This window comes from Coregonus lavaretus (genome assembly GCF_964263955.1).
Source record: "Coregonus lavaretus genome assembly, chromosome: 17".
NCBI lineage: Eukaryota > Metazoa > Chordata > Actinopteri > Salmoniformes > Salmonidae > Coregonus > Coregonus lavaretus.
In genome coordinates this window covers 25,975,801-25,999,004 of record NC_140004.1, presented here as the reverse complement: position 1 = coordinate 25,999,004, position 23,204 = coordinate 25,975,801, and the positions used below count along the sequence as shown (strand labels likewise).

The 23,204-nt window shown below is 43.6% G+C and overlaps 2 protein-coding genes across 2 annotated transcripts in view; one reads left to right on the top strand and one right to left on the bottom strand.

Annotated features, from left to right (window-relative positions):
* Positions 1-14,666, top strand: part of LOC311144833 (LIM domain kinase 2-like) — a 33,390-nt gene extending 18,724 nt beyond the window's left edge. Inside the window, exons 5-16 of the mRNA XM_084180986.1 lie at positions 55-243; positions 647-752; positions 5,524-5,738; positions 5,889-6,075; positions 6,194-6,280; positions 6,762-6,893; positions 7,510-7,566; positions 9,736-9,801; positions 10,592-10,769; positions 10,888-10,943; positions 11,153-11,310; positions 11,804-14,666. Of these exons, the coding sequence (XP_084037112.1) occupies positions 55-243; positions 647-752; positions 5,524-5,738; positions 5,889-6,075; positions 6,194-6,280; positions 6,762-6,893; positions 7,510-7,566; positions 9,736-9,801; positions 10,592-10,769; positions 10,888-10,943; positions 11,153-11,310; positions 11,804-12,026 (1,654 nt within the window). The 3' untranslated portion in view covers positions 12,027-14,666. The remainder of the gene's footprint in view (positions 1-54; positions 244-646; positions 753-5,523; positions 5,739-5,888; positions 6,076-6,193; positions 6,281-6,761; positions 6,894-7,509; positions 7,567-9,735; positions 9,802-10,591; positions 10,770-10,887; positions 10,944-11,152; positions 11,311-11,803) is intronic.
* Positions 14,667-15,049: 383 nt separating this feature from the next.
* LOC311144340 (phosphoinositide-3-kinase-interacting protein 1-like) lies at positions 15,050-22,960 on the bottom strand. Its single transcript, XM_084180376.1, has 6 exons — positions 22,668-22,960; positions 22,170-22,295; positions 21,495-21,611; positions 18,986-19,153; positions 18,590-18,668; positions 15,050-16,850 (listed from the first exon to the last, which is right to left on the bottom strand). The coding sequence occupies exons 1-6, from the start codon at positions 22,732-22,734 to the stop codon at positions 16,631-16,633; spliced, it is 777 nt and encodes a 258-aa protein (XP_084036502.1). The 5' UTR covers positions 22,735-22,960; the 3' UTR covers positions 15,050-16,630.
* Between the last annotated feature and the right edge of the window lie 244 nt (positions 22,961-23,204).

Sequence of the window (23,204 nt, the reverse complement as noted above, 5' to 3'; positions counted from 1 at the left end):
TTCCTCCTCTCTCCTCATCTCTCCTCCTCTCTCCTCCTCTTCCTCTCGGTGCAGTGGGAAGTGCTATAAGCAGATAGTCCTGGCGCCCGTGTTGGAGAAGCGTTCGGCCGACTCGGCCCTGGACTCTCTGCCTCACACGGTCACCCTCATCTCCATGCCCTCTGCCACCAACAGCAAGAGGGGCTTCTCTGTCTCTGTCATAAGGGACGCGGCCAGCGGCTCGGCTAGCGTGCAAGTCAAAGAGTGAGTGGATTGAACTGTCACTCACAGCCAGTGAATCTATACACCCCTGACTGTCTAGGGCTTGAGTGGGACAGGATGAGTCATGTGTTGTGTAACTGATTATAGCTTTGCTGAATAACAGGGCATTAGTCCTTGGTACACAGCTGTTTGTACATCACCAATAAGACTATGTAACCTGGATGTTAAATCCCACGTCTCTTTACTTTGGTGGTGTTATTATAGCCTTGATCCGGACTCTGCCAAAGGAGTCGCTCATTAGCTGATTGATGTACTTGATGTTGTGGACAGTCAGACACACCCACCTCTGTATTGTCTAGGTAACAGACCTGTATGGATTCTGGTCGTAGTTCATTATGATACTGGTGCTTCTGACTGACATGTCTTTGTGCTGTATTTCTCTCAGGGTCAGAGGGATGCATATCAGCCCGGAAGTTCGGAATGCCATCCACGTTGGTGACAGGATCCTGGAGATCAATGGTCTTCCAGTGGGGACACTGATGGAGGAAGAGGTGAGTTGCATGATCCCGCTTTTCACCATCCACTGACGTTTTATGTGATTAGCTGCATAACATTCAGTAATGTAGTCTCTATTCAGTAGTAACCCAGTGGTGTTTTATAAAGGGTGACTATTACATAAGTATTTGCGACCGTTGCTCTATTATCCACCTCATTTTCAAACACTTTTCAAACACGGAAGCCAAACACGGAAACTATGGATACAACTTCCCCCGCGCTCACACATTATCATAATTCATATGTGCGGCACTAGAAATCCCTGCATTAGCATGTTTCTGTTAGCCGTAACATCCTGACAAAAGACAATATAGTACTACCCTAATGTACCTGGACCTTGTAGACTAAACTGCTGAGAAAACCCCCCATCATTTATCCAAATGTTTACCCAATCACGCAGGCGAGATGCAGTTATTTCGAAATGAATACCGGGATGCATTCAAAACGGCAGGCGTTTGAGCGGTTATTCAAATGACATAGGCTATTCACTGCAGTTTACAACCTAGACTAGAGTTTTGTACTCACTTGAAAACAATAATAACATTCTTCATTACATTGTGTTGTTGTAGCCTAGGTAGGATATTTCTTGTCCCTAGGCGGCAGGTAGCTTAGTGGGTAAGAGCGTTGTGCCAGTAACCGAAAGATCGCTGGTTCTAATCTCCGAGCCGACTAGGTTTAAAAATCTGTCGATGTGCGCTTAAGCAAGGCACTTAACCCTAATTGCTCCTGTAAGTCGCTCTGGATAAGAGCGTCTACTAAATGACTGAAATGTAAATGTAAAATGTAAAAAACTGAAACATATGGTAGCTTTTCCAGCTGCATACCCAGGGACTGGGAGGGAGCACACTCAGCAGAGCTTCGGGAGCACACAGTGTAGCTACCTATGATTTCGTTATCTGATCAACTTTTTTTCTTTCACTGTAAATTGACTAGACATATTCACTGTGGTATTAAGCCTGCCATTGAGCTCATGAATTATGGTATAATATGCATACTCTTCTACTTAGGCTATAGGTTACATTTCTAGCCTGTCTGTCTTTGTTCTGTTGCACAATTACGCACCTGGCCTCTCTGCTGCCATGGCTATTCCTCTTAAATCTTGTGAAGTCCCAGGAAAAACCAGTCTACAAAATCTTGTTGGACACTTATTTAGACTTTTTATTTTGCCTACTAATAGCCTATTGGAGGAGAGACGCACGCTTGCTCTTGCTTGCTGAATGTAAAATAGGCTACAGCATTAACGGCCGGGGAGTTGGAAAGGAGGCCTATCTTAACACTGATAGGCTACATCCTGACAAAATACAGCATATGAGCGGCCTGCTAATGCACCTTTCTGGACCTTCTAAACTGTCGAGAATAGACCCAAACTACACTACCATTGAAAAGTTTGGGGTCACTTAGAAATGTCCTTGTTTTTGAAAGAAAATAAAAAAAATTGTCCATTAAAATAACATCAAAATGTTGTAAATGGCTATTGTAGCTGGAAACGGCTGATTTTTTTATGGAATATCTACATATGTGTACAGAGGCCCATTATCAGCAACCATCAGTCCTGTGTTCCAATGGCACGTTGTGTTTGCTAATCCAAGTTTATCATTTTAAAAGGCTAATTGATCATTAGAAAACCCTTTTGCAATTATGTTAGCAGAGCTGAAAACTGTTGTGCTGATTAAAGAAGCAATAAAACTGGCCTTCTTGAGACTAGTTGAGTATCTGGAGCGTCAGCAATTGTGGGTTCGATTACAGGCTCAAAATTGCCAGAAACAAATAACTTTCTTCTGAAACTCGTCAGTCTATTCTTGTTCTGAGAAATGAAGGCTATTCCATGCGAGAAATTGCCAAGAAGCTGAAGATCTCGTACAACGCTATGCACTACTCCCTTCACAGAACAGCGCAAACTGGCTATAACCAGAATAGAAAGAGGAGTGGGAGGCCCCGGCACACAACTGAGTAAGAGGACAAATACATTAGTGTCTAGTTTGAGAAACAGGTGCCTCACAGGTCCTCAACTGGCAGCTTCATTAAATAGTACTCGCAAAACACCAGTCTCAACGTCAACAGTGAAAACACGACTCCGAGATGCTGACCTTCTAGGCAGAGTTGCAAAGAAAAAGCCATATCTCAGATTGGCCAATAAAAAGAAAAGATTAAGATGGGCAGTACAGCGTTGTATGAGATCTTCAGTTTCTTGGCAATTTATCGCATTGAATAGCCTTCATTTCTCCGAACAATAATAGACTGACGAGTTTCAGAAAAAAGTTATTTGTTTCTGGCCATTAATTGCTTTTCTTTCGACAACAAGGACATTTCTAAGTGACCCCAAACTTTTGAACGGTAGTGTAATCCAAATTGTTTCGTAATCAGGCCTAGGCTGTAGGCCTAATGCAGTTATTTCGGCATGAAACAAAACAGGATGTTTGAGCGGTTATTCAAATTAGCCTACATCACTGCAGTTTACAACCTATGGTCAGAGCGCAGCCTGGAGGAACGCACTACAGATTTGCCATTTTATCATCTGTAAACTTTTTAAGGCTTTCTGCTAGATGTTGGAACATTGCTGTGGGGACTTACTTCCATTCAGCCACGAGCATTAGTGAGGTCGTGCACTGATGTTTGGCGATTAGGCCTGGCTCACAGTCGACGTTCCAATTCATCCCAAAGGTGTTCGATGGGGTTGAGGTCAGGGCTCTGTGCAGGTCAGTCAAGTTCTTCCACACTGATCTCGACAAACCATTTCTGTATGGACCTCGCTTTGTGCATGGGGGTATTGTCATGCTGAAACAGGAAAGGGCCTTCCCCAAACTGTTGTCACAAAGTTGGAAGCACAGAATTGTCTAGAATGTCATTGTATGCTGTAGCGTTAAGATTTCCCTTCACTGGAACTAAGGGGCCTAGCCCGAACCATGAAAAACAGCCCCAGACCATTATTCCTCCACCACCAAACTTTACAGTTGGCACTATGCATTCGGGCAGGTAGCGTTCTCCTGGCATCCGCCAAACCCAGATTCATCCGTCGGACTGCCAGATGGTGAAGTGTGATTCATCACTCCAGAGAACATGTTTCCACTGCTCCAGAGTCCAATGGCGGCGAGTTTTACACCACTCCAGCCGACGCTTGCACATGGTGATCTTAGGCTGCTCGGCCATGGAAATCAGTTCTTGTGCTGACGTTGCTTCCAGAGTCAGTTTGGAACTCAGTAGTGAGTGTTGCAACTGAGGACAGATGATTTTTACGCGCTTCAGCACTCGGCGGTCCCGTTCTGTGAGCTTGTGTGGCCTACCACTTCACGGCTGAGCCATTGTTGCTCCTAGACGTTTCCACTTCACAATAACAGGACTTACAGTTGACCGGGGCAGGGCAGACATTTGACGAACTGACTTGTTGGAAAGATGGCATCCTATGACGGTGCCACATTGAAAGTCACTGAGCTCTTCAGTAAGGCCATTCTACTGCCAATGTTTGTCTATGGAGATTGCATGGCTGTGTGCTCAATTTTTTACACCTGTCAGCAATGGGTGTGGCTGAAATAGCTGAATCCACTAATTTGAAGGGGTGTCCACATACTTTTGTGTATATATAGAGTAGTTACACAGGCATAGCCTAGATGAACACAGTGGGGGGAAAAAAGAGCCAAAGTAATTGACAACCATTAGAAAAATCTAAATCACTTGCAAACCACTTGAGCAATGAGTCAATGACATGCTGTAAAAGATGCGCAGGCTAAATGGCGCTTGTTGTCGAATTGCTACATTTAAATACAGGTTATATTCTTTTTCATTAGGCCTACATGTACATTGAAGAATTATTTGCAGTTTTCACTGACAATGAACACACCCTGAACCCACTGAATGGTCTGAACCAGTATCTGTGCGTTAGAGACTTCATGAATGGTCTTGTGTTACCACCTTATAAATAGACAGTGTGCAGTAGGATGCGTTGATCAGTTGATTGACAGGTGCAGGACTGTAGAACGATTCACTTTCCTGTGGATGCTCACCAACGTTTTATAGTTATGTAGCCTATAGTTTATCATTATAGTTATCGTTATTGGCTTGGTGGATGGCCCTTAACTCTTATACAACACCACTAACGTAATTATCGCAACAGAACTACTAATAGGTCTGGCTAACATTAGCGGACTTGAATGAAATAGGCTACATATACAATTACACTTACACTTGTTTACTTTACTTTTATACTCAATACTCCTTCAAATAATTTACGCTAGCAAGTTTGCCACCGACCCGCAGCAGTAGGTAAGTAAAGCGGAAGTAGAATCCATCACTTCCATTGTTTGGCTGTGCCCATAGCAACGTTTGAAAATGAGGTGGATAGAAGACAGAACATGTGATCTTTGCATTGCATTAATTCCGCCTTCATTTAAACATTCTTTAGTTGGGGAGGATAGCATCTGGAAGGACTTATCACACAATCTCACCACACCACCTCACCAAACCATGTGCATTCCAATGGTGCATTCACTGATTTATTTTTAGTTCCCACCTTTCCTGTTTGCCACCAGGTGCATTCTAATAAAAATTATTTGGCTCCATTCAAGTCATGTTGTATAAGTCAATTTGGTAGCTCTTCGGGTGGTCAGGAATCAGGAACCTGTTCTCATTGGAACCCTGCCTAGTTCTTCTAATTCCATCCCGTGTTCTATGGGCCTTATACCAATACCTCTCTAATTAGTGTTGCTTGCTAATGTTACTATGTCAGAGAGGACTTTGTCCTAGCAGATGATGTATTTTGATTGGTGTTTTCAGGTGGAGGACCTCATCCATCGGACCAGTCAGACACTGCAGCTGCTCATAGAGTATGATCCAGTCAGGCAGCGGTTGGACAGGCTCAGACTGGGGTCCTCGCAAAACCGCTTGGGAGTACCCGCCACCTCCCGCATGCGCCTGTCTTCGCCCTCTGACAGTGTCCTGGAGAGGACAGACGTGGTGGATGATGGCACCCTAAAGAGGAGGTCTCTAAGGTACAGCTGAACCTGCCGACCTTAGGAGAGAGAGTCTAATCATTGGGGGCAAAAATGGAGAGATACAAAGAAAACAAAGTTATTTATAATTTGTTCCAGTAGATCTTGATCAATGTCTAACTGACATTTGTCCCTCTCTGTAAATGGAAGGCGTAGCAACAGCATCTGTAAGTCCCCTGGGCCAACCTCCCCTAAGGAACACCCTAACCTGACCCGGGACATCGGGCGCTCCGAATCCCTGCGCTCCTCCAGCAGCTGCTCCCATCGCATCTTCCGCCCCTGTGACCTCATCCACGGAGAGGTGCTGGGCAAGGGCTTCTTCGGCCAGGCTATCAAGGTCAGCTCCTCACCCAACAATCAACCTCTTTTTCCACGCACATCTCAATCCCTCACATCTACTCCATGCCTTCACATCTACACAGATGTCAGTGTTTTGTTTTTCTCCTCATTGACAGGTGACCCACAAAGCCACTGGTGAGGTGATGGTGATGAAGGAACTGATTCGCTGTGATGAGGAGACCCAGAAGACCTTCCTAAAGGAGGTCAGTAGTCTTGTCCACTCTCATCTAGTCCAGGAGGCCTTTCTCCTGTGAGGAATATAATCATCTGGTTTTACATGGGGACATTATTTATTATACCCACAAATGAGAGCTTGCTACATTTTCCTGTATTTGCTTCATAAATGGTTTGCATTAGGCTTCAGTCTTTTGCAAAGATAAAATGTGGAAATTGATTGCTGTGGTGTTAAAGGTCAGATTGAAAACACAAAGGTGAGCTTAAAGATGGAATCCGCAGTAAGGGGAAACAGCGCCACTGGCCGCCCACCATCGTTGTTATTGTTTTTGTTGTCGAGTTGAGGAGCGTCGCGCAGCATGGTATAAAAAATGTCAGTACATAATGTGCTTTTCTATCACGCGTGCAATGATGTCCGAGGTTTGTTGTTTACAGGACGTGGCTGTTTCACCATTAAGGATTGCAGCTTTAAGTGTATCTCTCTCTCTCTCGCACTCTCTCTCTCTCCAGGTCAAAGTGATGAGGAGTCTGGAACATCCCCACGTGTTGAAGTTCATCGGCGTGCTATATAAGGACAAGAGGCTGAATTTAATAACCGAGTTTATTGAGGGAGGCACACTGAAGGATTTCATTAGAGACATGGTGAGTTTCAGCTAATTAATTCACTTCACCCTCTCTCTTCTCTCCCACTACACCAAAATAGCACTAGCATTAGCACAATGGCTGGAAGTCTGACTTCCAGCCACTGCGCTTACCTCAAACTTCCTTCATACTGGACAGAGACATAAAAATGGTATCCACAAGTTCATCTGACTCTGGGTAAGTAGATAAAGGGCCTCATTGCCAAATCCCGAAATATCCCTTTAAGGGCCTGTGCTATGTGGGACTGGGACTGACTTGACCTGAGGTAAACTCTGCTCAGATAAAGGCTGTTGCCTCAGTGTTGGGCTGGCTGGCATGTCAACCAGCAGAGACATGGAAACAAGTGTTCCCAGGTGAAAATTCAAAGGAGTTTATTGCCACCCTTACCTCCCAGATTGGATCATTTAAACCGCAGTTCAACAAAACATATGGTCAACAGCAATCAGAGGGAACTGGAGTTTCAATTATTTGATTTGAGCTTTTCAGTGGTGGGTTACACTATATGATTTTGTATAACTTTCCTTTGAACTCCCACAATATTCTGTGTAGCCATAAAGGCTAGGCAGGGGCCCACCTATTCATTTCTTGTTGTTTATTTTTCCCTGGGTTGTTACAGGACCAGTTTCCATGGGAGCAGAGGGTTAGTTTCGCTAAAGGCATTGCTTCTGGAATGGTGAGTTGGCCCCTTCCAGGGATATTTACCATTGACGTTTAAACACTGTCCATATAGACACTGGCTGCTTTTTGTTCAGCTGGAGCAGCTTCCAATATGTATGGTGGTAGTTAAACACAATGCATTTAAAGTTACAGTACTTGGTTTCAGGTTGACTCTGACTCTATGAACTGAGATCAGCTTACTTGAGGCAGGGATTGCCCTATGGGTCATACTGGAGTGTGGGGCTTTGCAGTGACCTAGGGGTAGCCATATGTTCCAGATACCTTACTGTCTGTCTTAGCCAACAGAGTGGAAGGCCTTCCCGTTTCCCTGGAGACCACTTCAATGCTGACAGTTCCTTATTCTCTGATTCCCTTTCCTTACAACCCACAGTCCCTCCACAGAAACACAAGTACAGTGGGGAGAACAAGTATTTGATACACTGCCGATTTTGCAGGTTTTCCTACTTACAAAGCATGTAGAGGTCTGTAATTTTTATCATAGGTACACTTCAACTGTGAGAGACGGAATCTAAAACAAAAATCCAGAAAATCACACTGTATGATTTTTAAGTAATTAATTTGCATTTTATTGCATGACATAAGTATTTGATACATCAGAAAAGCAGAACTTTAATATTTGGTACAGAAACCTTTGTTTGCAATTACAGAGATCATACGTTTCCTGTAGGTCTTGACCAGGTTTGAACACACTGCAGCAAGGATTTTGGCCCACTCCTCCATACAGAGCTTCTCCAGATCCTTCAGGTTTCGGGGCTGTCGCTGGGCAATACGGACTTTCAGCTCCCTCCAAAGATTTTCTATTGGGTTCAGGACTGGAGACTGTCTAGGCCACTCCAGGACCTTGAGATGCTTCTTACGGAGCCACTCCTTAGTTGCCCTGGCTGTGTGTTTCGGGTCGTTGTCATGCTGGAAGACCCAGCCACGACCCATCTTCAATGCTCTTACTGAGGGAAGGAGGTTGTTGGCCAAGATCTCGCGATACATGGCCCCATCCATCCTCCCCTCAATACGGTGCAGTCGTCCTGTCCACTTTGCAGAAAAGCATCCCCAAAGAATGATGTTTCCACCTCCATGCTTCACGGTTGGGATGGTGTTCTAGGGGTTGTACTCATCCTTCTTCTTCCTCCAAACACGGCGAGTGGAGTTTAGACCAAAAAGCTATATTTTTGTCTCATCAGACCACATGACCTTCTCCCATTCCTCCTCTGGATCATCCAGATGGTCATTGGCAAACTTCAGACGGGCCTGGACATGTGCTGGCTTGAGCAGGGGGACCTTGCGTGCGCTGCAGGATTTTAATCCATGACGGCGTAGTGTGTTACTAATGGTTTTCTTTGAGACTGTGGTCCCAGCTCTCTTCAGGTCATTGACCAGGTCCTGCCGTGTAGTTCTGGGCTGATCCCTCACCTTCCTCATGATCATTGATGCTCCACGAGGTGAGATCTTGCATGGAGCCCCAGACCGAGGGTGATTGACCGTCATCTTGAACTTCTTCCATTTTCTAATAATTGCGCCAACAGTTGTTGCCTTCTCACCAAGCTGCTTGCCTATTGTCCTGTAGCCCATCCCAGCCTTGTGCAGGTCTACAATTTATCCCTGATGTCCTTACACAGCTCTCTGGTCTTGGCCATTGTGGAGAGGTTGGAGTCTGTTTGATTGAGTGTGTGGACAGGTGTCTTTTATACAGGTAATGAGTTCAAACAGGTGCAGTTAATACAGGTAATGAGTGGAGAACAGGAGGGCTTCTTAAAGGTAGGTGATCAAATACTTATGTCATGCAATAAAATGCTAATTAATTACTTAAAAATCATACAATGTGATTTTCTGGATTTTTGTTTTAGATTCTGTCTCTCACAGTTGAAGTGTACCTATGATAAAAATTACAGACCTCTACATGCTTTGTAAGTAGGAAAACCTGCAAAATCGGCAGTGTATCAAATACTTGTTCTCCCCACTGTATGTGGGGCAACAAATATTTTTATTTGTTCCCACTTAGAAACTTCATCATTTGACAATGTCTTATCAGCCAGGCTTAGTGGGAGACGTTTAAAAGCTACATTGTTTTCTATGCAGCATAAAGCACTGTTTCTGTCTCTAATATGCCGTGTTTGCTTCCCCTTGTGGATTATTGGTTTGTTTGACTCATCTTCTTTCTTTATTTCAGGCTTACTTGCATTCAATGAGCATCATCCATAGAGACCTTAACTCTCACAACTGCCTGGTGAAACTGGTAGGTGACCTGTCCTGAATTGTACATGGCACGCTAACTCAAAGATCGATAGGGAGAGGAGAATATAGAAGAGCAGAGATCCCTTTCAGTTTTCCTGATCCATTTACAGAAACACATGAAGATACTACTCCTGCTTCATTATCTCTCATTAATCATAAAGTCATTGTTTCTCTCTTATACCAAAATGGGTTTGGCTTCTAAACTGTTAAAGATAGATGTACCGTGGGTAGTGTAGGTTCTTGTTTTAGATTAACCTGGAGGCAGGGTGCTCTAGAACATGTTTTGTTGTTTGACTGGGACAGAGTAGTCTTGTCAGTACAGGCCAGGACCAAGTGAGCTATGTTCTATTCTAGCAGCAGAACAACATGTTGTTTAAGTAGTGAAGTACAGGCTTATAAGGTCTTCACAGAGCTTTTACTGAATGGCAACACTCCATGAGGTGTAATGAGTCTTGTCTGTTATTTTCACAGATAGATTAATTGATTTACATGTAGTGACCTATGTATAACTGTTTACCTGTCTCAGTTCAGTGTCATTATATATAGGAAGACAACACACATTGTTTACAGTTGATATACATATCTGGTCATACTTCATTTGATTTGTCATTGACTTTACACACAACAAGCAACAACTCTTGGAAACAATCTTATCTTTTGTTGTTATTTGACCCATATTGATTGAGGTATGTTAAGTAATATGCTCCTCGACTGAACAAAACACCTGGCACTGTTACATTGCCACGTCATATTCTGTTGACCTCTGACCACTAACCCCTGACCTCCCTCAGGACAACACAGTGGTGGTGGCAGACTTCGGCCTATCCCGGCTCATGGTGGAGGAGAAGGTCAAGCAACCTCCCCCTGAGAAACTGGCCAATAAGAAGAGGGTGTTCAGGCGCATTGACCGTAAGAAGCGCTACACGGTGGTGGGGAACCCTTACTGGATGGCTCCAGAGATGCTGAACGGTGAGCAGAACAGGCGGACCCAGCTTGGAGCTGTGGATCACACGGATTATTCACTTCAACAATTCTTCATTCATTCTATGCTGGCCTGTTAATTAACTGTCCATTTTGTCATCCCCAGGTAAACGCTATGATGAAAAGGTGGACATTTTCTCCTTTGGGATTGTGCTTTGTGAGGTAAGAATGCCATTTTAAAGCCCTGCTTTTTATATTCACTCACAGAATCAGGCTATGGGCTGTATGTTGAAATGGAGGATACTTTTTGTGTTTGGAAATTGCGCTAATATTGCTTCAGTATTATTTATTCAGTTTGATTTATCCACAGTGTTGGTCAGATACTGCAATCTGGAGTGTGTATCCATTCTTAACTCTCTCTGTTATTGTAGATTATTGGGCAGGTTAATGCAGACCCAGAGTGCCTTCCCAGGACCTATGACTTTGGCCTGAATGTAGACAAGTTCATGGAGAAGTTTCTCCCTGACAACTGCCCACCAGCTTTCTTCCCATTGGCTGTGGCTTGTTGTGACCTCATCCCTGAAAACCGGTGAGTTGATCAATTTTTTTTATACAGTGTCTGATGGCTTAAGATGCTTTATAATGTATTACAGTTGAATGTATTACTTTGAGGAACAAGTCAGTGTAGTGACAACATAGCTGTAGTAGGCATGTTTACAAAACATTCTGTAATTGAAGGCTCAAAGTAACAGTGAGAACAAAGGTACAGCGAGAGAGAGAGACCAGGGAGGGTGATAACAGTGAGGGGGAGCACTTGGGACAGAAAGCACAATGTTTGTAACTGAACTGAACGGCCACATGTGGGAAAGTTGTCCCCCGCCTCCCCATGAGACGTTATCCAGGCTATTCTCTGCCCTCTAGAGCCACAAAAGCAGGTGGAAAAACCAAACACTCCTCAGATCCAGATAGCGTCTCAGCCTGCCTTCACAGGCAGATTGCTCCCTCATGTTCCCTCACACCACAACCTGCCTTCCTGGTTGTAAGCTCTCACCCCCCTGTGTCTCCCCCCACTCCCTCCCCAGGCCTGCCTTCCAGAAGCTGGAGGACTGTTTCGAGGCCCTGTTCCTTAACCAGGAGATGGGCATCCCTCTGCCAGCCGAACTGGAAGAGCTGCACCAGAAACTGTGTCGACTCCACCCTCCCAAAGAAAGCTCCTCGCTCCCAGCTCCCCAGAGCACAGTCCCAACGCCAGCCCCAACACAAGCCCTTCCAGAGGAGCCCAGCCAGGCTGACAACGGCACCTAGCAGACGCCTGCCCCTCTGGATCCCCAAGCCCTCCCTCCAAGACCACGGCCTAGACTTCTGCACTAACACAGCTGGAGGAGGAGTGGGGAAGACGAACCTAACTCATGCCATCTGGGAACTGGATAACCTGAGCTAGCCGGACCAAGCTCCTCTCTCTCTGTGTGGGATGTTGATATGGTCTGTAGTGGATGTGTGTGAGTGACCATACAGCTCTGAGAGCACCAAGGAACTGCGGTGTGTATGTAAACTGGAGACAACGGAGGAGACACATTTCAATGAAGACTAGAGGTGTTTGGTATTTTTTTGTCCTGTTTAATATTTTTTTAATAATTTTTTTTGCACACACCAGGACATGCAGGGTTTTACACATCTGTTTACCATACTACCAGAACCTGTTATGTGGTTGGTTCACTGTCGGTCACTACTCTCTCAATATGATTCCTTATTTTATAGAGAGAATCTCTCCACAGCATTTAATATCAATCCCCATGTGAAAGCTGTTGTGTTTTTCACTAACTGTTTTTATCTCGTCGGGTGGGTCTGAAGTTATAGTGTGCTATGTGTGGAGATGAGACCCAGCCCATGAGAAGACTCGCTCGGCAGGCAGCAGCAGAGAAAATAGAGATGTGTAACAGACTAGCTGACGGCTGGCTCAGAGTTAACCCAGGGCAGGGCATTTGGGAGTGAAGTTTGTTTACCATCAGGAGGACAGAGGGGTATCCTACGAAGCAGGTTTGAGTAGTTAGCAAGGTAACTTTGGTCAACTCTGAGTTCAATTCGGAATAACCGGTCATACGGAAGTGACTCACCATTTATCCAGGTACATTTCTATGACAATGAATTCTTCAGAACTAACCTTCTCCGGGGCAGGCTAATTCAGTTGACTCCACTTACCCTGAAATGACTGAGCCACGAGTTGAGGACCAATGAAATCAGATTCCCTCCCTCTTGCAAAGATTGCATCATCATCCCTTTCATTTGAGGAAGACGACTGATTAAAAGATTACATTACACATTTATTATTGATGACATGCATAAAAATGTTCAGGCACGGTACCACTTTTGTATGACTTAATACAATTATTTTATCGATAGGAGTGGGGAAAAAAGGTGGTTGTGCATTGATAAGCACACTAAAGTCGGCATTAACGATAAGTAATAAATACACCATAGCCTGCTGAATTTGCAAGATAACTTTTATTTTAGTTTGACTTCGGCACAAATGAAAATGTGGCACTGACTTGCCCATGGATTGATGTTTCAGCATTGTCTCAATGAAGAGTTCGACTAGCCACGTGCGACATGCACTCGCAGTTTCAAGCCTGCTAGAGTTAGCGGCAGGCGGACGAGCAAATATCAACCGTCATAGTACGGATGAAGCCTGAGCTGGAATGTGAAGTTAACTGAAACTAGTTAGCTTTAGAAAACCCTGAGTAGATTTAGCTTGCTTCGTAGGATACCCCTCTGGTGTGAAGAGCACAGCAGGGACCAAACAAGCACTCTGAGGAGGCCAAGAACTGTCACACTAGTCAGAGAAATATTTGGAGCTGTGTCAAGGGAATGTTATGAGCTCACTGACCAGGAATATCCTTGTCAGACAGTGCTTCACCTTGAAATGGGACTTTCTTTGAGGCCCTTGATCTTAGAGAACTTCCAAGCTTCACTGATGGCATCAGATCCACTCTACAACCGTTAACAGTAATCATCCTTTAGTTTTATTGTCAGTTGGTAGTTATTGTCAGTTGGTAGTTTGGTAGTTGTCAGTCAGTTGGTAGTTATTGTCAGTCAGTTGGTAGTTTGGTAGTTATTGTCAGTCAGTTGGTAGTTTGTGGGGCATCTACTGATGTCAAGTTACTGTAGAGGGTGGTAATGGTAGTCTATAGATTTTCTTAACATTAACTAAATGTTTTCAATCCACTAAATTAACTATGAATTTGTTTCTGTTCACATGGAGACAAAAATTATTATGATTTGGGAATTTGGAGCTGTTGACTGATTTGGAGTTTGTTATAGGATGAATAGTGTTTTTAGATGCACCACACCTTCAGAACCGGACTGGTACCTGGTGCTTGTTGTTAAGGACCACTCAACACAGAGCTCTGTATGCGCTCCAGAATCTCAGCTCTGATTGGACAGTGTGAACCTGGTGTGTACTCAATGGAGCTCTGCTCTCAAAGGCATTGTACAACTTACTAAAAAGGCTCCGTTTACACAGGCAACCCAATTCTGATATTTTTTCCACTAATTGGTCTTGACCAATCACATCAGATCTTTTCACAGCAGGTAGCCTAGCGGTTAAGAGCATTGGACCAGTAACCATTACGGCAGCTGGTTCGACTCCCCGAGCCGACTAGGTCAAATCTGTCTGTGCCCTTGAGCAAGGCATTTAACTCTAATTGCTCCTGCAAGAAGCTCTGAATAAGATTGTCTGCTAAATGACACATTTACATTTTAATCTTTTTCAGAGCTGATCTGATTGGTCAAAGGACCAATTGCGCTGCTTTTGTAAACGCAGCCAAAGTGACTTGTAGTTAAATAAAACTGGATTTATATATTTAAGTTGGCTGTAAGAAATGTATATATGCCTATCTGGCAGTTTAAGGGAATCATGGGTTTGTAGATTTTGTTTAGACATGTAGAATATGGAGATAAAAATAAACGTGGTTTTGTATGCTAGCATAATCTAAGGTACTGACTTGTACACATTGTAATCACTTATCACCATAGTGTTGAATGAATAAAATACAATTTTGAAAGCAGGTTCTTTGATCTTTTTTTGCTAATATGGCTTTTTGCTAACTTTAGAAACGCACACAAACCCTACCCTCCCTTTGGAAATGGATGTATATGACCACTAGAGGGTAGTAGTGTATAATTTTGCTCATCGGATTGGTGAATCTTAATCTGATAGTTTTGAAATCCCAGTGAGCATGAGTCACTCATTCTTTTAGCAGGTTTCAGCTAAATTAAACTAAGGATATAATTTGTATTCATTTAAGGGTGAAGAATGAGGATGCAGTTATGCTTTTTCAAAGTCCATTTTATTTAGAAATCTGCCAAATTTACAAATCATTTAGAAGTACTAATTTCCAATGACGAGCAACAATACTTTGATGCATTGCAACAATGAAGAAACGTTTACAAAACAATGTTGCACCAAAATTAAGGAAACGCAATGATTGAAGAGTAACCAGTGATGGAGAATGATTTAACCATTTCAAAGATTAAGTGTAAATTACAAAAGACAACCATTTGGAGTGATGCAAGATTGTATTAGCAGAATAGAGCAACCATGTAAAGCAGAAAGATATTACAATTAACCCCAACAAGGGATTGTGCTGAAGTCAATGTCTCCGATGAAAAGTTACATTTTCTAACCAACTGTGGCATTACTTTCAGCATACCATTTCAAAACATGCGACAGGCTGCTTATTAAGTAGTTAAACCAAACTGTACATATCTAATATGGTAGGTCACCTCAGTTTTGGACTCATATCCTCTTTACTCTTTTACTTTGCTCATCTGCTTGCCCTAACATTTGGGGCAATTCAAACGGTCTAAATTCAATCTAATGCCCCAGGCTTCAACTTTCAAACAGACTTCTGTTCTACCCATGCGTCATTCAGACAGGCTCTGTCCGGTTCTAGCCAGACCTCAGACTAAGCTGTATTCTGTTTCACGGCAGTCCTGAGAACAGATCCTTCGATTTACAAAGACGTCTCCCTTTTCCTGTCACTCCCTAACCTGAGGAACCATACAGCCTGTCCTCATGTAAAGCCAACGACTGCTGATGTTTCTAGTTACTGCACATTGGTTTCTGTCACACAGCCTTATGAGTTAAACAGAAAGGTCACCAGGGGAACCATGTACAAATATTCAGAGGCATTATGCTAAGCAACGTCACAGCTTCAGAGAGTGGGATACGTTTCCTTTTCTCTTCCAGATCTGATTTAGACCTAGGCCTAATATAAAATGTTCCCTGATGCTAACTAATTACTCCACACATCTGTTCCAACGGTCTTTCAGATAGAAAACACAGATGTCTAACAGAGCTATCCTATTCCTACACTAGATGCCCACCCATAGCTGCCCTAGCACTTTCTCAGGCAAGCTCATAACACCCAACTGCCGAACACCTCAATATGAAAAAGAAAACGGAATAAGAAAAGGCTTTGAATTCCCTCTTTCCAAACACTGTCTCCTACTCTTCATCCAAAGCTTATAACATCACCATCATTAATGTTGATTGATGCACATCCCATTCACAAGACAATCATACTGCTACAGCAGGGGCTCAGCCCATGATCATGTTTTCTTGGATCTCAAATGCACCATTTCTTAATGAGCATCCCTGACATGCACTTTTGTACACAACCATCACCAGATTCACCTGATGGTCTCCATTTGGAGTGAAATTAGTCCTTCACCTCCACCTATTGTTAAAACCAGGTCAATAAGGACACAGAGTTCAGTCTTTGGAGCTCAGCCCTGCTCCCCTTCTCGTAGGCCTTTAAAAAGAGGGGTGATTTGGGGACGGAGGTGAGGGGAGTATTTGGATCCTCTAGGTTCGAATGTCCTTGTTCATTCCCATTCCAGTGGGGTGCTCAGGCTCCTGGGGTACCAGCCTGCTGGCCCATCAGGGGGTCTCGCCCCTCCCCCTCCATGCCCTCCTGGGTGGGGGTCTGCTCCTCGGCCATGATGACGATGGTGTTCTCATCCACCAGCTCACAGGTTGGGTTGGAGAAGGCCGACAGGGGCAGGGTGATCCTCTGCATCTCCCGCTCATACACACGCTGCTCATGCTGCTTCTTCAGGTCCCGACCCCTGCAGCAAACACACACATAAGAGGTTAGGATGACGGTGGTACTGATCATAGTGTCGGAGCAGATTATATAGGCGCATGGGGTGTTTACAATAACAGTTTACAGGACTAATGTCTTTAACCTGAAAAAAACACTGCTATGAATCTGAGGTTCATCATAGCGTGCTTCAGCATCTTATAATGACCTGCATCCTCTTTCTAAACACGTTGAGAGCCAGCTGGGCCATGATTTCTATTGATGACCAGAACGAGAGGCAGCGTACCGTACTGAGTCTCATATCACTGGGATGAGGGGATTGTCAACAGTGGCCATTAACGTTGCAGTAGCAAAAAACGACAGGGCCAGACAGACCGGTTCGAGACCGTATCTGGTCTGGAACAGGGAAGGGAATGTTTTGATGAAGGCCGGGGCTAGGTGGTGGCAGGCATCCTGCAGTATGACATAAGCCAGTCCAGGCAGGTGCCATTTGGGATAGAATCTGAGGGTGGTGTGAGATCTGCCATCTGCTGAGCCCCATCCAGCACAGGGAACATGCCATACTGTTGGACTGGCGCCTCTTCCTGCCTGACTGCTTCTATGCGACACGTTACGCAACTGTGCTCTGCTCCACTACAGCACTGATTCCTAAGAATTGGGTCTGCCTAATGTAATTTTAGGAATCAGCAAATCCTCCTAACCCCGCTATTCACCTTTTTCCTAGTCTTGTGGGGCCATCCTTCCAAATCTTGTCGACTCGATAAACACGGGCTTCAGAGGCTATATTTTTTTCCTAAACCTGATTACTGCGTGAGAAAGAAATACATTTCCTTGACCAATTTAATTCAAGCTACTTGAATACTTGAACCCCCCCCGAGCTCCTTAGAATAGATAACAGTCACATAATCAGATTGGACAGCCAAATTTGGAGCTCCAGAACATCTAGTTCTGTTCCAGAGGCCATCAGTCAGAATCCCCCATCTGCAGAACTTGGTCCCTCTCTCTGCCTGCTGCACCACTGCAGTAGATTCTCCATTTTACCCACCTCCCCCCAGGGCTCCTCCACACTCTCCACTCTTTCAGAAACATCAAATGCGGGTGCCTAAAATAGCCAGGCTACAGGCATGCTCTTCTCTTCTTTCTCCCTTCTGTTTTCATGTTGTTGTTGTGGCGGCAGTGGCTTCTGAACAGGCCTCATCACATTGGCGAGCGACAGCTAACAGGATGGATAGTGGGGGAGGCAGCCTGTGGCCTCTGCTCCACATCCTGGTAACATTCTGTGCCAACTGCCCACACTAGCCCTCCCTCACCCCACTGACATGCTGCCTGAGACGTTCCAAGCCCTCACAACTGCTGCTTTTTTCATGGACACAACAAGTCTAAGCTGTGCCAAGCCTGTGCAACGCTACATCAGAGTTCTGAATCACCACTACAGCGGAACATTTTGTTAATGTTCTATTTCGGTCTCTCTCTGCAGTAGAAATAAGCATCTGTTGCAAATCAATGTAACATTTACATTTTAGTCATTTAGCAGACGCTCTTATCCAGAGCAACTTACAGTTAGTAAGTGCATACATTTTTCATACATTGTGTGTCCCTACTCTCCGAGGCACCATTTGGCCTAGTGGTTCACATGTTCCAGTTCTTATGTCACTAACACATGCCACATGATGCAACCTAACAAAGTAGTAGACAATAGCTAGGGTTGTAATGCTCTGTGTCTCCAGTTGTAGCACCTAGTGTAGCATAGTGGCTGATACTGACCTCTTGTAGAAGTAGCCGAAGGTGATGCCCACCCCCATGAGGATGATGATGGCCATCATGAGGATGCCAACCACATAGCCTGAGAGAGACAGGACACAGGATCTATGGTTACCAAACTGAATTCACAAAAGTTTATATACAGTATGTATTTGAAAATGTGCATATCAGTGCACCTCACAGGCGGTGAGAGGGATAATTATTTTATCCCTATGATAATATTTTGAGTCCTTTCTAACTCATTTATATCCATCTCATTCTATTGTACCAAGCCGAGCTGCAACAAGCTGGCCCACTCTTTTTAGGAGAGTCCCTTGAGGCTCACGTGTTATGGCCCTATGACATCCCCCCTTTCCCCTATGTTAACCCCTCTGCTTCAGCAGTTAGATCAGGACATACCAAGAGTACCCAGGTCCTTCTTCTTCTTGGGTCCTGTGCGTACCCGCTGGCTGATGCCAATGACTGGCTGGACCGCAGCACCCCCTCCCTGGGCTGACCCAGACTTGGTCAGCTCAAAGACCTCTCTCTGTGCTGTGGTAAGGGAGCCTGCCTCTGTAGGGGCTTCGTCTGTGGAGACAATATGAGAAAATAAGATATGATCAACAGCCAGTCCCCAAACAACGCACGACCGCCATGTTAGTTTGCTTTCTAGGTTTCCTGTTGCTGCATTTGGGTTTGCATTCTTGAGAACATATGATAGTAATATTCGATTTAACTGTATTGTTTAATTTCACTCTTTATGTGCTTTTATTGTAGAATAAACGTTGAGATAAAATACATGCGTGAATAGAGCAAACAAAATTTCCACTTGGTCCCATTTTAGGAAATCAAAACAAGGCAGTGATTTAGAAACCACGTGGTCTGACGTCAATAACGTTGCCACAGAGGCTCAGATGGACGAGGAGAGCTACTGGATTTGCCTCATTTGTTCACTTTGGAAGCAGTTCTATAGAGAAATTAAATAATTAAAAAGGACAGCCATTTCACAGCAAAATGGGGCAGAAGTGCACTACACGTCTCAGGGGAAAGGAATCTGCAGATGACAACATCTGCTCTTGAGCTCCACTGAGGAGTCAGGCCCTACCCCTCCAAAAGTTGTTTATCAACTCTGCTGGAGTTGAAGAGCCTGAGGTCATAGCCAGCAGTAGCCAATTACCTACTGTCTCCATGGTAAAAGTAAAAAACGTTCCACCAATGGGTTGAGGAATAGGGTGGGGCTTACACCTACCCTTAGGCAGCCGCCTGCCTAACAAGTTATGGCTCTGCAGGCTCCATAATGACAGGGCCCTTGTTATTGTTTGACATGCACTGCCTTCCCAGACAATGTGAGAGCAAAGGTCAAACCCCAGGAAACATCCTCAAAGTGGATTAACTGACCAACTGGCCTAGCCTTTTCTCTCACAGCTTCTCACGTGGGAGAAGAGATTTCTCTAGATAAGCCTAATTAGCTGTCTTATTTGAACATTGCGCACATAGAATTAGAATACTTTAATAGGATCTCTACAATTTTGCAGCAGTTTGTGTATAAATTGTTGCGTAACCATAAGAGAAGAACTACAAATATACCGTCGTCAACAAATCTTGCGGCTAAAGTTCTCTAGTTTCCTTATGAGAAGAAATACGTTCTAGGTTCCCAAGAAAGAAACACATGGCTCCCCTTAGTTCTCTTTGTTCTCACGGCCCACTCTGGGGGGGGCGGGGGACAATCCCACCATACCACTTCCAGAGGCTCTAACTTTGGACTTAATAACATTCACAGGGTTAGAAAGATCATCAGAAAAACATTTACATTTCACCTCTTTAAAAAGTTAGAGATTACCCAACTGCAGTGACTCCCTTTTCCAAGAACTGCATCGAGATTACATTTAGGGAAGGGCAGAGGAGGCAGTCTTTTTCCCATCCAGTAATGTATTTTGCCAAGCCTTGACCTACATTTCAATGTGTGCATAATATTTATTCACTCCGTCGCAGCTATATTTAAACAGCATTTTACATACATTTTCCCAATGTAGTGCATTCACCTATGTATGTCAGTGTATGTATTTCAGTAATCACGTTTCCATCCACATTTTATATGCAAGTAAAGTCATACTGTATAAAAAAAAAAAAATAATGACAGCTGTGATGGAAACAGGAAGTTTCGGTACAATTTTATAAATGCTGACAGATTGTTCGTTCGACATGGTGAGATATTTTTGTGTGTAAAATGAATTATGTGAAAAATGGCAATGGAAAAGCCTTTATGTGCAAATATTGATATAACCACCATCATATCAAAGTAAACTTGGGATTCACATGATGATATTGTGTGTGGTCTTCCCACTATGACCTGGGAAACCATGCAGTTTATTAGGCTACAGATTAAATAAGTGATGAACTTCACAGGGTGGTGAAAGTGCACAGTGATCTTGATGCTCCTTTCCAATAAATATCGAGGGTCTTATTCTGGTGACATGATGATCAATGCTTGACTGCCATTTGACAAATAAAAATATCCTCTCCCTTATCCATAATAATCTCATTATGTAGACTAGCATACCTGCTCAGCATCTGCAAGTTGTTGGCTAGAGTGCATGTACCAAGACCAGAGTAGGCACATTTGCTATTTAATGCAACAGTTTTTGTGACAAAACTATCAGAGTTGAAAATGCGATGGAAACACATTGAACTTTAGAATTGTATTCGATACATGAAAACTTAAAAGAGAAAAAGTGTGTTTTGTGTGCACTACGTCATCACACACTGATTTTTATCTGCAACAAGTCTGTTTGGTGGAAACACGCCACTGGTGTGAAAATGCACATATTTTTTTAATGCAGATTTTACAATATTCGCATGAAAATCAGTCGCCAATTGGATGGAAACCTAGCTTAAGATCATTTATTTGTATGACTGGGCAGCTAAATACCTTTGCAGGTGTCAATGGCACATGATTGTCTCTGGGCCTGTGTGTCTAGGCCAGTCACGTAGCACCAGGGCTTCTCAGAGGAGTCTGGGTTACGGCAGTAGTTATGGTCCCCAACACCTACAGAGCATAAAGAAAAGGACACATCAACCAGAAGTCCTCACAAGGATAGTAAAACAAGGAACATTCTGACAAGTGGGGACATGTCGCTGGTCCCCACAAGGAAAAAGGCTATTTTAGGCTTAGGTTTACAATTAAGGTTAGGACTAGGGGTTTGGGGTTAAAGTTAGGTTTAGCGTTAGGGAAAATAGGATTTTGAATGTGAATCAACTGTTTGGTCCCCACAAGGATAGTAAAACAAACATGTGTGTGTGTAGATATGCATGTGACATCTTTGATATACTGTAATACTGAAATGCATGCTCTGGTTCTGTATTTTGCCAACAAGATTCAAATACTTCCACCCTGACCTTACTAATATAACCCCACACAGAGACTAGAGCCTGCAGTTATACACTAAATAACATCTATAACCAAACAAACTGTTTACCATTAAAACAAACGTGAGTGACATTTAAATCATGGCACTTCGAGTGAACACCACAGCAATGGTGGCAGATTATAAACTTGTGTCAAATCAATGAATTATCAATTTGATGGCATATTAATGTAATTTACCCATTTGTGAATCTGTATAAGCCAAAACATAGTCCCGTGTTGTGTTGGTCCAGTGTAGACAGGTTAGCCCTGTGGAGGAGCTCTGTTGCTCCCCTCTGTACTCCACACCATTGGATCTGATGCAGTCTGGGGACACATTCAGTGATTGAAAATGAAGAGGATAAATTACCAGCAAATGAAACATCTTAACTTACTGTATGTGTAGAATCTAAAAGTATAAGTCTGTTTCCACAATGCCATACATTCAAAAAGGAATTCCCATGGAAGTATTGCAATTATGTTTAATAATAATCATCAACAAAAATGGTACTCTTGAATCTCCTTGTTTGGACATTTTTTCCTCAGGTCCTATACAATAATGTAGCTATAAAATCCACATTTTAAACAAAATAGGATAACTTTTTAAACAAAGCATTGCACATTGATTAAGTAACAAATGCAGACGTAGACTAATGTGAACAAAGGCATTGGTTTCCAGTCATATGAATGTCATGTTACCTTCAGCAATGGATGCGCTGTCCACAAAAGCGACGCTCAGCAAAACAAAGCGCAACGAGAAAAACATACTGTAGAATTTATAGGATGAATAAAAACGAAAACAATTAGTGCACACAAAGGAAATTGACAGGCTATTTCTCAACAACAACAAAAAGTTTTTGTGTGGAAGAGCCTATGCTGAATAATTCAGTCAAACTGCTCCCATCTGCAGACCAGCCCTTGTTTGTCAAAGGGAGTTGAGCTTTCTTCGTAAACAGCCTCTCTCTTGGACAAGGAACTCCCCTTTGCAGTATGGTGCGGCGGCGTCAGCGCGTTGCATCTTCAAGGTCCTAGAGCCATACAGCTCCATCCAGAAAACGAGCTTTATCCATTGGGACCAAATTTGGGCACACGTCGCGTGACACTGTGCGAATAAAAGTAATGAAGCACTGCCGCAATGTGGTCTCTGTACAACAACAACCTGAGCCTGCTGCAGGTAACTGAACTGATTAGTAATCCCAGCAAAACCCAATTAGTAGTCTACTAAATGGCCTTTGT

Excerpts from the sequence above, each read along its gene's own strand:
- LOC311144340 (XM_084180376.1), bottom strand. The coding sequence starts at position 22,734 with ATGTTTTTCTCGTTGCGCTTTGTTTTGCTGAGCGTCGCTTTTGTGGAC. Across the intron at positions 22,296-22,667 it reads CAGCGCATCCATTGCTGAAG|ACTGCATCAGATCCAATGGT; the intron begins GTAACATGACAT and ends ATGTGTCCCCAG. Across the intron at positions 18,669-18,985 it reads GAAGGACCTGGGTACTCTTG|GCTATGTGGTTGGCATCCTC; the intron begins GTATGTCCTGAT and ends TGTCTCTCTCAG.